General features: G+C 32.9%; 1 protein-coding gene and 1 long non-coding RNA gene across 4 annotated transcripts; one reads left to right on the top strand and one right to left on the bottom strand.

The window, feature by feature from the left end:
- Positions 1-541: 541 nt before the first annotated feature.
- On the bottom strand, positions 542-1,822 carry LOC148253175 (uncharacterized). Its single transcript, XR_015821639.1, has 2 exons — positions 972-1,822; positions 542-850 (listed from the first exon to the last, which is right to left on the bottom strand). It is a non-coding gene; the product is annotated as an uncharacterized LOC148253175 (long non-coding RNA).
- A 1,232-nt stretch (positions 1,823-3,054) lies between these two features.
- LOC110825885 (transducin family protein / WD-40 repeat family protein) lies at positions 3,055-14,647 on the top strand. 3 transcript variants are annotated; one of them, XM_088222648.1, is made up of 10 exons: positions 3,055-3,350; positions 3,974-4,040; positions 5,416-5,669; positions 6,926-7,514; positions 7,846-8,505; positions 8,885-9,325; positions 11,430-11,624; positions 13,031-13,087; positions 14,145-14,207; positions 14,287-14,647. In XM_088222648.1, exons 1-10 carry the CDS (start codon positions 3,319-3,321, stop codon positions 14,368-14,370), a joined length of 2,442 nt encoding a protein of 813 aa, XP_088078774.1. In that variant the 5' UTR covers positions 3,055-3,318; the 3' UTR covers positions 14,371-14,647. The 3 variants fall into 3 exon arrangements, with proteins under 3 accessions (XP_088078774.1, XP_088078775.1, XP_088078776.1); XM_088222649.1 differs by having other exon boundaries at positions 3,056-3,350; positions 7,849-8,505; XM_088222650.1 differs by lacking the exons at positions 3,055-3,350; positions 3,974-4,040 and having other exon boundaries at positions 5,529-5,669; positions 6,990-7,514.
- Positions 14,648-15,079: the final 432 nt, after the last annotated feature.

The raw sequence follows: 15,079 nt of genomic DNA, 5'->3' as shown, positions 1-15,079 counted from the left end.
AAATATTTTAGAAAAACATTCAAAAAAAATAATTAATTAGTTAAATTAATAATAAAATATTCTGTCAATTTAAATTGATATTATTCTATAATTTAAGTAATTAGTTAAAGTTATTTTTGAGTGATATTTTAAAAATATTAAAATATAATTTAATCTTTCGAGTTTTTTACATTAAAAAAAATTAAAAACAAAAAATTAGTGATTTAAATAAATAAAACTAAATTGCAATAAAAAAATATTAATGATTAAATTATAGTAATTATTAAATACAGTAAGTGTTAGATTTTTTGAACTAATTTTTTTTTTTAAATATTTTAGTTAAATATATATATATATATATATGCATATACATACATAATGACAATACAATCACACATGATCTCGATATATCTTACAATAAATTATTAATAAAGATTTATAAAATATATTATGAATTAGTGATGATAAATTTATAATATTTGAGTTAATTAATTATCGATTTAATTCATTAGAGTATAATAAAATTATGGTAAGTTACAACGAATTTTTTTAATTAAAAGAATTTAAACGATAAATAAATTTATTTAATTTGAGTAACCATAGTGGTTAAAAATTTAATTTAATATTTTTATTATAAAAAACATTGTAAAAATTAATTTTTAAAAAAATTATAAAATACATTATATAACACATATATATATATATGAGTTGGTCTAAGGGCACAATGGGCCGCCGGATATTGTTTTCTTGTTGAGGCAGCAAGCACAACCAACACACTTGCAGGCGCCGCAGCACCTCATACAGAACTTTATGCACGCCGTTTTCTTTTTCAATAGTTTGCATCTATCCCCGCACTTCTCTTTACATGTCTCTGCAAATTTTTAAGTCAGCAATTAAAAGTTTCAGTTCAAACACTAAATTATTCATCCCATAATTTTTCAATACACAATATATGCACATATATACGTAAACGTGCAGTATATATATAGTACCTGGCTTGGCGACTGCAGTTTCCAAGAAAGCAGAGCAGCAGGGTTGCCAAAACGAGCTTCATAATCTTCAGTATATCGGTGAGGGAAAATTTCCTGAGAGCTTTATTAGTGCGAAAATGTAGATAAGGTAAGGTTAAGGTAAGGTTAAGTGGGTATTTCACAAATGTATCAGAGAAGTCAAATATGGAGATAATTATATATATATATATATATATAGCTTTAGATCTGGCAGAAGCCAAACATTTCGAAAGGGAAAAATCTCTGACAGCTTCATCAGTGTTAAAGTGAAGGATAAGGTTAAGTGGGCACTTCGTAAATGTTGCAGAGAAGCCAAATATATCTATATATATAGCTTTGGATATGGGGCAGAAGTCAAACATTTGTCGAACGTGGTGCTGCCATGCACTTTCCGTGATCCTACATGTGCGCGCGCCGCGCAGACCAGAAGCTTCCTAGTGGATGTGGGTCTTTTCTTGTTCGCCAAATAATGCTGGACCGGACAGCGTGGGCTAGGAATTTTGCCCAAGCACAATGGGCCAGAATGGGCCGGACAGCGTGGACTCAGAATTTTGTCCAAGCATAATGGGTCAGAATGGACCAGACCGGTCCATTTTAGTACCATATGATAAAATTGTGAAGTCGTGTAATGTGTATTATTTCTACATTCACTTAGGGGAAAACATTAGGTTTAGTAAGAAAAGTCGTGCGTATTATTTATACCGTAAGAAAAGTCATGTGTATTATTTATACCGTAAGAAAAGTCATGCGGGCTTTTTTCTTGTTCACCAAATAATGTTGGGCCGGACAACGTGGATTCGGAATTTTGTCCAAGCATAATGGGCCGGAATGGGCCGGACAGCGTGGATTAAGAATTTTGTCCAAGCATAATGAGTCAGAATTGACCAGACCGGTCCATTTTAGTACCATATGATAAAATTGTGAAGTCGTGTAATGTGTATTATTTCTACATTCACTTAGGGGAAAACAATAGGTTTATTTCGGCTCGTAAGAAAAGTCATGTGTATTATTTATACATTGGGCCGGGCAACGTGGATTCGGAATTTTGTCCAAGCATAATGGGCCGGAATGGGCCGGTCCGGTCCATTTCGGTACCGTATGATAAAAACTGCGAGGTCATGTAATATGAATTATTTATACATTCACTTAGGGGAAAACATTAGGTTTGTTTTGGTAATTTTTTTTTCAAATCGATTGTAACATCATTTTGATTGAACCAAGCAAATCGTATGCAGCAATTCCGATAAGTTCAATTAATAACCGAGTTGAGTTAAACAAACATAAATTAATAAAATTTAAAGTTTAGAAATTTCATAATTATTAGTTCAATGTATATAATTATTAATCTTATAAGAATTGGTATATATGTGATTATTAATTGAATATATACATAATTATGAATTAAAAATTAAGAATTTCAATTAGTTTTTCAATCGGATATTAAACTCTATATTATTAGTCATCATGTACTTTCTTATATGTTAATAATTTAAAAAATCAACTATATAGTAAAAATAAAATAATGATAAATATATTGTTTAAAATTTAAGACATGATAAGACAATTATCAGCAATACACAATTTAGTGGTTAAGATTATTATATTCAGTTTCAAAATTACGAATTCAAATTTTATTGTGAATATAAAATTTACTATTAACTGATAATAATTAATTAATAATCATTAATTAATTAAAATTTAAAATTTAATTTATTAAAGTATTGAAAATAGTAAATATATTTATTATTAATTATATAAAAATATTATTATACTAAAAAAATCCTTTAATATTTTATCTATTACGATTAAACTATAATAATTTTTTATTTATTATATTATTATAATAAGATTGAATGTTCGAAATTCTCGATAGAGAGTTTAAGCCTTTCTTAGTTTATCATCACTTGTCACATTGCATTATCTTGTAATTATACAAAGTTATCAATATAAAAAAATATTTTAAAATTCTTATTTTTAAATATTTATATTAAAATTATTTAAAATGGAAATAAGATTTAAAAATTAAAATAAAAAATATAAATGCTTTTAAGGAAAACTTTGAGTAGAACTCAGGACATGATTGTCCATCAGTACTGCTAGTTGGTCACATTATTGGCTTCTTCCTTCTTCCCCCATTTTTGTTGTCCAGGTTCCTACAAACAGATACACCAACTCCCCTCTCTCTCAGTCTCTCTCTCTCTATATATATATATATGTATGTATGTAGAACACATGCAAAGAGCCGAATAGCAAACGGTTTTGTGAATAACCCACAGTTCATCTGATAATTGATAAGGAACCGTCGGTGATTGCTGGATTGACAGTAGTTATGACCGCTGGTATTTTAGACCTGAAAGAAAAGTGAGTTTCTCTTATTTTTATTTTCAACTCCGGTACATATTCTGCTGAATTTTGGAAGACGATCATGATTCTGCCTTTAGTTTTGGGATTCTGCAGTTTGATTTCTTACTATTTATGATTTGAAGTACTTTTGAAATACTTGCAAGTCGATTGTTGAAATGTGAAGTTGTATATCGTATTTGGTTCTCAGAATTGCTTAGTTTTGTTTTGCATTATGTTATTCGAGTTCGATTTTAGAGGTACTTCAAATCATAATTGATGATGTTTCGATTTAACTTCAACTTTTGGCTTAGATTTTCAATTTTTTGTTATTGAACTGAAGTTTGTTTGTGGAAGAGCGCTGGTTCGTGAAAAGTTTTCTGGCAACCGGGGTTGATCAATTTGGAATGAAGAAGTGGGATTTTCAGGGGTTTTGGCACTGTGTTTATGCTGGTCATTGGGGGCCCTGTTTGGCAAATGGGATATTTCTTATCAGTTATAGATGCGATGTTGCATACTGAAGTTTAATTATCAGTGATAGTTTAAATGCCTTCTTAATGCAGTTATTGCTCTCTTGAAATATTTTATGAAAATATGTACTTGTTTGCACTAAACTGATTCACATACTATCTTCTTGGGTTTAGGTACATTAATTCGTGCAAGAAGCACAGCGTCGTACCACGTAATGAAATTCTATCTGGTCTCTTCAAGGTTTGTTGTGTTGTACTAATTAAACTACTTTTATTATTATTGTTTTATTGAAATCTGCACGGTAAGGAACTAACGATGCTTTTTATCAAGTTGTATTCCATGCTTTTGAAAATTTAGATACTACTGTTTCTGACTGGATATCTCAAGAGAACTCTATAATCATATTTGCTAAATCTATCCTCTATGTTCTTGATCTTTGAAGAGCCTATTGCAAGATTTCTTACTATCAATTTCAAAAAATTCTTAGCCTATTGCAAGATTTCTTACTATCAATTTCAAAAAATTCTTTCTTGATGATTGAGAGTTCTGAAATTATTGACATCATATCTGTTCATTAATAAAATCATTAACATGGTATATGCAATAAGGTTAACACGCGGAATTTTGATACTGCTTTCAATGTCTAAGGCAATTGTCATTAGTATTACGAATATATGTTGATATGTGTTGCCTTCGATTTCACTTATGATGATATCTGTATATTTTACATGTTACAAGCGAGTTTCAGTATTATGTAATGAAGCACTATCCTTCTTGAACTGTCTTCTCTCATGCTTTTTTGTTTCATACAAATCGTTTTGGTACTATGGGTTTTCATTTATAGTACATACTTTTTTTAGATAAATTTTATACTACATCTTTTCTAAGACCTATTTCTTGAACCATATTGAATGAGATACTAATAACAGTTAGATAAAGAGTTTTGTTGGATATACCTTGCATTTTTATTTTTGATTTGAGAGATGGACTCAACTGAGGCTGTTCCGTTATGTGTTTTAGAGTATTTTGCTGTGATGGTAATGTTATTTTGTGCTGGAGATGTACTGAGCATTTGCATTTAACAACTAAGTTAGGATTTGATCGACATGGGCATAAAATTATTAGCTAGTTGGAGAGAAGACTTAGGAAACAGGTATTTTCCTGTTGTTTACAGTTAGTTCACTATAGTGGTGTTTTTAAGAGAGAGATTATGGAACTTCTATGGGAAAGGATGAAATTATGTTGGATACTGGTTTTCCCACTCTCATGAATTGTTTTCTCCATTCCAGGTTCTTTGATTCTTCAGTCAAATTATTCTATTACTTTGTTTTCCTTTCATGCCTATCTTGTACTTCTGTTAGTTCTATTGCTGGGAATTCTATGAATGTATTTTGATTTTTGTTTCTATATAAAGATAGGACTATGCCCTTTCTGTCTCTTAAATTTAGCTAATTGTTTTTTCTTCTCTTTCTGAGTTGTGGATCCTTTTTTACAGAAGTAAGAATTTTTTGTTTTTTTTCAATAATGCATTAGTTGTCTCTTTTTGGTCACTGAGGCAGGATCTGAGCACATGAAAAGGCAAGTTGAATCTGATCTTTTACTTTCTACCATTCAGGCTGAATTAAAAAAATCCAGGCATGAACCATGCAACATAGAAATATTTTTGGACTGGCTGAAGGACGTTGATTTTCTTCCGGTCATGGAAGTATTTAGTGAAATTGGCACCTCTGACATTGAAGCAGTTGATATATGCACCCAGTCATCATGTGCATTGGATGGAGATTATGCTTTATCATTGATGCATGCTATTGGTAAAAAGCTAAGAATTGTCCATATTCAGGATACATCATTTGGAAAGGACTTCTTCCGGTATGATTGTCTTTCAGTAGATTATCAAGTTCAAATTTGTCTAGTCATATATATATTCTGCTTTTACTGGCGGATATTCTAGTAATATAAAGCTTTAAGCTGGAGGAGATTTGAATCTGTTGGAATTGTTTCATTTAGCGGCTGTTTAACGTTTCCAGCGAAACTCAAGAAATTTGTACTTTTATATGTAGTGTGGTTGTGTATAAATGAATTTTAAATATTGGGTTCTATTTTGAAGTTCAAATGATTTACTTTTAAGCTTTACAGGACCTTTGGTATGTCTATTTGTTGTGTTTTGCTTGATAATTTAACTAGTTTTTAACAAAGCTGGATCAAACTGAGGAACATCTCTGGTCCGAGGCCTGATATTTTAATAGTAGTTGCTTAAACAGAGACCTTATGCTTAGATTCTCAGAAAAGATTTTTGGCTTTACTATTAGTTGAGATGAGGATGCCAGGCTAATAATATTAGTAATCATTTCTTGGCTTATTTCTGATTGTATATTGCAATCTGTGGAACTTATCTGTAATTATTATAGTTGTACAAGCTAGCTGTGGATGAAAAAGTTAGATAGTGGAACTTGTGATATAAATTTTCTGAATAATGGAGTAAAGGCAGCATGTTTATGACATAGAATCAGAGCAATTGTATGGTATGGAGGAGAATTAGAAGGTTTCTTGATACTCGATTTAAGGGAATTTGTACATTGGAAATGTTATGTCATATTAATGAAAAGAGCCGCATGATTATGTGAGAGACTAAGAATTAAAGGAAGAACTTAATTTTCCTATTACAAATAGCTGTTTATTGTTAATACTCCTACCCTCACCGTTTTCCTGGTAACAATGTGGTCCTTGGTATGTCAATTGTGGACTCTGTTTTCACTGCCTATGTTGGCAAATGATAGGTGCTTCATGAAGATATCCTCTTATTTGTACCATCAGTTTGCATTTTCTCCATTTGCTATACTTTATCTCCTTGATTTTCAGTTATGATTGAGTTAGAACTCAATCTTGCTTTTGTGTGTCTGTGCTTTGGTATCTTTGCTTGCAGACCTCTGACTTTGCTTTTTTCTTCGATTGCTAAAAGTTCAATTCATATGTTTATGTCTTCTACTGCAGTAATTGCAGTTCTTTTTATATATGCTTGCTAATAATTATATGTGCCCTGTAACTGAAGAAGCTTTCTATACCTCAAAATTTTGTTTGATTGTCTTAATGTTCTCTCATCATCTAAAATTGAGTTTCACTTTTAGGAATTTGGCAAAGAGTGGTTTAAACTGCCAAGTTCTGAGTTTAATGTCTTCTCATTTCCGGAAGCTTAACATGTCGGGGGAGTTCATGTGGTTGCACGCCCTTATCCTTGACCACAGTAGTACTCTGAATAGTTTCCAGGAGGATTGTTTTTCTTGCATGCCCAACTTAATACACCTATCAGCGTGTGATACAAGAGTTGGAAATCTCTGGACAACAATTGCAGCACTCTCTAGACTTCCTTCTCTGTTGGAACTTCGGTTCCAGAGTTGGCTGGGTTGCAATGGCTCTGGGCCTTCTATATCATCTGACGGATATTGCGGAAGTGATTTCAGTCAGCTCAATCCTTACAATGGAACAGCCTCCATTCATGATGTACAAAGAGATCTTAAAGTGAACACAGAAGCGGGTTTCAGAAACTTGTTTCCACTCAATAATGTAGTTATGGACAGGGACTTTCAAAATCCGGTAAAAGATTCCTCAGATGATAGCGAGATGGACTTTTTAAGTCACATAGTGGAACATGGTTACTACAAACCATCATCTAGTACAACTCGGGGATTGAATCGAGAAGCTGATCAACAAGATGGGGTAAGTGACATTATCTTTTTCCACTAGCATCTTGGAAATAATGTAGCTGGTATTGTGTTACTTATGAGGTCTAAGTGTTGAATGAAGAAAATAATTCTCTCTTCATACACGATGGTAGTGATTGGAAATAATCAATTAGTAGCACAGTAAATATCAATCAAGAATATCAAGAATCAAAATCTGGGCTCTCTTTTTTATTATTATGCTTATTGCTCTCATCTTCTAAACTAGATTTGAGCCATGTGTTCTAATGATGTTTAACTCAAGCATAGGTGTAAACCATCAACCACAAAATTTATTCTGATATCATTTTGGGTTTTAATCTGTTTAGCAGGTATCTTTTGGCACGTTACTGAATCAAGATGAAGAAGAAGAGTCAGAATGTGCTTGTACAAGGCATATTGCTGATGCTGCATTGAAATTTGTTCCTTCTCTTGCATCACCAATATGCTTTGAGAAGCATTATAGAGAATACATGATAGCTTCACTGCCCCAACTAAAAGTTTTGGATAACTTGCCTATCAGAAATATTGACAGAGAAAGTGCTGCAACAACATTTTCACAATATTTTGAATATCTACCATACAGAAGGAAGCACAAGGAGAGTGTGATTAGCGTCCTGCAGAATCGTGAACTGAAATCAAGCTACACCAATTTGCAGACTCCAAAAAGAAAGGCTTCATGTCATTTGGGAAAGTCTCAATATTTCTACACTAGGTCTCTTTCTGCTGCCAAAGTGGGATCTTCTGCTTGGCCTTTCTTGCATCCACTTTCTATTTTGAGCAGGGATCTGGTAGATGAAAAAAGGAGATATCGTCCTAGGCAGTTTGAGTATCACCCATCTATCTCTAGCCTGATGGTCTTTGGTACTTTAGATGGCGAAGTGATTGTTGTAAATCATGAGAATGAGAAAGTTGTTAGCTATATTCCGTCTCTTGGAGCAATGAATAGTGTGTTGGGACTCTGTTGGCTAAAGAAACATCCATACAAGGTATGTGACTGCTGTATGATTTTAGCGTATACCAGTTTTATATCCCATCAGTTAGTTTAATATCTTTTACTTTCTTCCCAGGACTATCAACATTATTCTAGAATGTTTCATTTTCATCCTTGAGCTCAGTTTTCATTTGCCTTGAATAAAGTCCTTTTTGTGACATTTTATATTCATTGACTGCAAACATTTTATGCTTGTGAGAGGTGGCTGTTTATCAGAGTAAAAAGTCATATGTTGAGATTTTAAAATTGTTTCTTGTAATTCTCAAAAAATTATGGAAATATCTGCACTGCATTTACTAGATCTTTCATTTTTTTGTTTTTCAATTGTATTACCAAATATCTATATCTGTCTGACTCCCGTTGCTTTCTTTCAGCTCATAGCTGGCTCAGATAATGGTTCACTGAAGTTGTATGATATTCAGAAAGCACCAACAACAGTTACGGCCGCATATAATGGCATGGGTTCTGTTACTTTTGATGTATTTGACCAATTGACATCTGTTCATATCAACTCTACGGATGAAATATTTCTTGCAAGTGGGTACTCGAAAGATGTTGCATTGTATGATATTGCTAGTGGAAGACGCTTACAGGTGTTCACCAATATGCATCAACAACATATTAATGTTGTCAAGTTTGCAAACCATTCCCCATCTCTTTTTGCTACATCTTCGTTTGATCAGGATGTCAAGCTGTGGGACCTGAGGCAGAAACCAATTTTTCCTTGCTATACTGCTTCAAGTACCAAAGGAAATGTGATGGTTTGCTTTTCTCCAGACGATCACTATCTTCTTGTGTCAGCTGTTGACAATGAGGTACCTTTAGATTAGTTTAGTTTCTGTCCATGTACTTTATGTGCTTGTATATTCTGACTGATCTTCAGATAATCTGAAACCCATGTGTCCGCATGGGAGTTCTTAGTCTGCTCAGGATCCAGATCCTAATCATGCATACTTGGAGATTTCCTTTTGATAAAAAAGAACTTATGAGAAAGGAATAGAAAAATATAAAAGATAAGGAAAATTTTCCTCCAAGAAGAAGAAAAGAAAATAACCAGACAAAAAGGGAGAAGGGTCGGGACAAGAAAACAGGAATCAACAGGGAAAAAGGCTAATCTCTGTTTAAAATAGACAAAGAAATATCTTTATAGAGGCCATGCACCTTAGCGCAAAGAGATGCCAAAAGAGTCATCTTATCTCAAAGAATCTCAGAAGGAGACAAATGATCCTGGAAATCTTTGTGTTTCTCTCCATACAGAGTCTGACAGACAGAGCCTGCTCCAAAACAATCTATACTTTTTTTTTTCTTTCCAACACTTTGAACTTGCATATTTGAAGCTTGTACACTGAATGTGAATTCTGGCCGGTAAACATGACCTTACCATCCTTGGATTAAAAAAAGGGTATAGAAAACAAGAAATAAAAATGGAGAAAACTCCTGAGAGTAAAGTACTTAATTGAAAATTTTCTTATCATTAAGTCTGAACATGCACTGAAATAATGTCTGATCTGTTGGTTGTCATGGGAACTGAAATCTTAAGAACTAAGTCTAGTCATTTGGCCTTAGTATAAGTAACAAAGAAATGGAATATTAATGGGTCGAAGCAGCTATGGATTGTGTTCTTGAGGGAATTACAAACATAGCTCCCATTATATATATGTTCTTTTTTGACAAACTTACAAGGAGAGGGGTTATTATGGTCAATAGGTGCTACCTCTGCAATCTAATTTGGAATCCACCAACCATCTGCTCCTCTGATGTCCAGTATCTCACTCGCTTTGGTCTCAAGTTTTCAGTATCATGGGTATACATTGGGCTATTGCTCATATGGTCAAAGGGGAATTACTTGCTTGGGTGGGAATAATTCACCCGATAGGCTCATTCCTTTAACAATCTTTTGGATCATTTGGAAAGAGAGAAATCGTAAAGATTTTGAAGGGAAAGAATTAGATTTTGTCTCTATAAAGGATAAATGGTTCTAATATTTTGGTTCTATTGTATTGGGCCACAATCTTGATAGTATTGTTTATCGTGATTCTATTTTAGATATTCTCATAGATCTGTAAATTTTTTGTATATGGGGGCATCCCTTTGGTGCCGACGTATCAATACATCTCATACTTTTATCTCAAAAAATATATATATATATTCTTTTTTCTTTTTGCTTGGAAACCAATTAAATTGAGCACATAGCTCTGAGGTGGCTTGAATCCTAGCTCTCTTGAAGAGACGGGGAGTTACCAGTCAACCCTACTTAAGGTAGTCAGTTCCCCTTTTACATTATTCAATACATCACTATTTAGCCCCAAAGAAAACCAAATGTAAAAAACTCATTGGAACATGGATTTTAATTCTGGGGCTTTCTACATGCAGGTCCTTCAATATCTTATAGTTCAGGAATGGTGTGTATACTTGAAAGGAGAAATGAAGTTTTTAGTTAACAAGCTTGTCTATACTTTGAGATGACTAACCTAAATTTTTTAAAACGAAAAGTACTAATATTGTAAAATAATTCAGTTAAGTTGTTTATTCTCGTAAAACTCTGAGTTAAAAAGAAATGTCTAATTAATTATTTCATATTAGACTCATCCTAACCCTCTCACCATATGAGCTAATTCCCAACAAGATAAGAAAGCCCAACAGTAAGCAATTTGTCTGCAAACTCAAAGGAAATTGACAGTTTTTACACTCAAAGGCTTAAGTGAAGGTACTAGATTCCAAGAGTGAAAGTTGTTGAAGTGACTTTGGTTATTTTGGTTCTGATATCATGTGAAATAATTTGGTTTAATGACCAATTGTCCCGAAATTTAACTGATAAAAAAAGATTGACTTCATTGTTTTATAAAAGTATATTGTTCATGTTATTTAAAAAAAAAAATATTGTACATGTTGCAAATTTTAACATTTAGATGTTGACAGGTGAGGCAACTTTTGGCTGTTGATGGGAGGCTCCACATTAATTATGAGATTGCTCCAACTGGAAGTTCTCAGAACTACACTCGTTCCTATTACATGAATGGAAGGGACTATATAATCAGTGGCAGTTGTGATGAGCATGTAGTCCGTGTTTGCTGTGCTCAAACTGGAAGACGTCTCAGGGATATATCTTTGGAGGTACTTGAACCTTCTGATATGCATATTTTATGCCCACCTACTGTCTAGACTGATCTGTCAAATGTAGTTCGTGATATCAGACAAGTATGGAACTAGAGTTGTCCTACAACACAGAGAAATAGAGTAAAAATATGAGGGAAATAGAAGAATAGATTAGATAGAGGAAATCAGGCCATAAAGGCAAAAACTTTAGAGAGAGAATAAGAATATTAGGCAAGTATGAAGAACAGGAGAGACAAAGGAGATCTTGGATCTCATGAATCAATATAATAACTCATTATTTGAATAGCAATCATGAATAATCTACTTAATAACTAAGTTAGAGTACCTTATTTATAGGCATTAAAGTATAATTAGAATAAGAAATTTAGAAAAATAGGAAAATAAGCTAAATAATTGACTAACATATAATACATAGAAAATAACTTAATAATATATAAACATTAAAATTACATCAATAATGTCTTATTATAGAAATATGTCCACTTTAGGATCTTCCCGTTCTGCATCAATTTGATTATAGGAGTTTGGTCCATGCGTCTCTAATTTTTTAATTTAATACTGGCAAAACGCTTCTCTTTTTTCTGTGGGATTCTTCATACCAGACTATGGTATTTGCTGCAAACTAAAACTAATTGGTGATTTGCATGCATATATCAATCAACATTAGATTCTATAGTAGCATGGCATCCCAGTCTGAGCTGTTGTCTTAACAAGCAAATAATTTTCAGTTTATGAGAAGGTAAACTAATCCAACAATCGAGGATGAAAAATAAAGAATACAAGATATACTGACATGTGTGACCTACTCCACACCACATGAGGTGTCTCAGGGATAAGATCTTGTTTCTAAATTTTATAAATAAATTATGTTCAATTGGTGAAATTAAGACTGTTGCATGCTCTTCTTTGGAGGCATTTCCTGGCCTTCAAAATATGAAGTTCTACCATTCATCTTATATTAGAGCTGAATAATCCACCACCATCAAAGCTGGCCCTTACTGGAAAATAAATAAGGGGAAGATTAGGGAAAAGGCCATTACAGACAAAGGAAGAGGTAGACAATTTTCTTAATTATATAATTAAAGTGAAGATGTACATATTGTGGTCAAGATCATTTTAAGGATTACACAAAAAAAAGCCTAGGAAGAGTTTAGTTTCTTTAAATAGAAACTTGACAGAGGGGGCGGGAGTAATAGAAGGTTCTAACAAGAGAAACGCAGAAGGGCTTTTGGGTGAAAATAAACTGTGAATCAACTGCCACCTTCTCACGCTAGAGTATATGAGGAAAAAAAAAAGAAAGAATTAAAGGCTTCAGCCAATAGTTGAAAACATCTTTTTGTTATTTATAATTTAAGGTTGTGTTTTTGAAAGGCAATGACAACTAGTGTTTTGTTCTCATTCAGGGAAAGGGCTCAGGCGCTTCAATGTTCGTTCAATCACTAAGGGGCGACCCCTTTAGGGTGAGTTCTGCATGTGCATATCGATGCTCAAACAACTTATTGTCTCTGAGTGTATATTAGTGGTCAATTTGAAATCTCCTTTTCACAACTGGGTTTCAAGAACTACCTTTTATATTTTGTATATTTACGTGAAGTAAGTTTCAGTCTTTGTTATATCTCCACATTAATCACAGTGGAAATCTTTTTCGGGCATGTTCTCTCAAACATTTACATTTTTCTTGGTTGTTTTATTTGGCAAGTGCTTCATGTCAAACTTAAGTGTGGTGTGCATTTTTCAAAAAAAAAAAAAGTGTGGTGCGCATCTGAATTCATTGTTTCTGGGCACAAGCGCCAAGGCTTTTATATTTGTATGTTGTTTTATTTGATGCTTTTTCTACTTTAATTGCATTATATACCAATGGGCTAGTGGAGTCCAAGTGGCTTGTATTCATTGACCACCAAAATTTCGATGCGCACACATTTAAGGCTTGCAGGCTGAATTATCTTTCGATGATTTTTAAGAACCAAACTCTGTTATAATTTTATGTAACTATCTTTTTGGTATCTTAGAACTGTTCGTTTTTGTTAGCGATTAGAAAAAAAGCATGTCCTTAACATATTTTTAGGGTGTGTATTACATGACGTTTTTCTTGTTTTATAAATTCATAAAAACAAGTTGAATAACTCTTCATTTGTAATATTTTGTTCTTCTTTTTTCTCAGGAACCTTACATTCTATTATTGGTTTCTATTACTTTATTTAGACTATTTTCAGCTGAAATAAATGATAATAGGAAGAGAAAAGTGGGACATGAAAAAGAGCTAAGGGCTAAAAGCCTAAAACAGTTGTAAATAATGGAATTCAGGTGAGGTAGAAGACCAGGAAATCTGGAGTTTAAAGAGAGAATGAGAAGTGAATTAAGTTAGATTTTAACTTTCTACTTATTACCCATTGTAATTAGTTGATTCTTACTTTATTTATGTTCCAGCTAGTTAAATGTTGTTTATGCAATCATGATGCTTCTATAACGTTTGAAATCTAAATCCACTTCTTTTCCTCCTAAATGACCTTTCCTCAGGATTTTAATATGAGTATTTTAGCTGCGTATACACGCCCAAGCTCAAAATCTGAAATTGTCAAGGTATAATCCACGCCTTGAACTTGACAGTATTGAATGTTGGTCCTTTAGATGCTAAAATACTTTTTATATCTATTTTCAGGTTAACTTGCTAGCCTCCAGTGACTCTGCTAAAGAATATTCTCGTATGCAGAATGCTTGCCCATCAAATAGTATGGGAGGTTAATCATGTATATCCTGTTATTTTGTGCTCTTATAGGGAACATACAGTTTCAGTTCCATTTCTCTGGCACGTTTAGGTTAGCTCTAGCAAGGGTGCTTGAAAAATTTCAAGTATCCATTGTACATTACTTGACTGTGATTTATGAATAGGATTCTATTTGGCTTTAGGGGGTTAATATCTTAGGAGAAGGGGGAGGGGTCACAGCTATGTTTGGAACAAATCTAAAATGTTGTAGACTATATTTAAAAATTTACACTTAATTTAACTGAAAATTATGAAATTTCATTAGAAAATGATAAAAATTGAGCTTATGGAGATTTTTAAGTGAAACTGAAACAACACATTTTAAATTTCATTAATTTTCATTTATCTTTAAATTAAACTAAATTTAATTTTCTAAATGGATTCAACAAAAGTTTGTGATTTGTTACAACCATAGCCTGAATGAATGGATCATTGGTATCTTGATGCTGGAATGGGATTATGGTATCAGCCTGAATGAATCAGAGTTTAGCACTGAGAAGAATGAAACTCCAGGAAGCTATATTGGGCCATTTTTGTTTTCATTGTCTGGGTGGATTGCTCGAATTGCATTCATCTTCATACAAGAGAAGAACTGACCGTCCAGGTACGAGGATCTTCCTGATATCATATCATTTACAAACATCATATTTGAAAACCTATCTCTGGATCTACCGATTCTACTCAAATG

The sequence above is a fragment of the Carica papaya genome, chromosome 6 (assembly GCF_054855325.1).
Source record: "Carica papaya isolate Zhongbai chromosome 6, ASM5485532v1, whole genome shotgun sequence".
Lineage (NCBI taxonomy): Eukaryota > Viridiplantae > Streptophyta > Magnoliopsida > Brassicales > Caricaceae > Carica > Carica papaya.
This window is presented reverse-complemented; position numbering and strand designations above follow the sequence as displayed.

Excerpts from the sequence above, each read along its gene's own strand:
- LOC110825885 (XM_088222648.1), top strand. The coding sequence starts at position 3,319 with ATGACCGCTGGTATTTTAGACCTGAAAGAAAA. Across the intron at positions 4,041-5,415 it reads TTCTATCTGGTCTCTTCAAG|GCTGAATTAAAAAAATCCAG; the intron begins GTTTGTTGTGTT and ends TCTACCATTCAG. Across the intron at positions 8,506-8,884 it reads TAAAGAAACATCCATACAAG|CTCATAGCTGGCTCAGATAA; the intron begins GTATGTGACTGC and ends GCTTTCTTTCAG.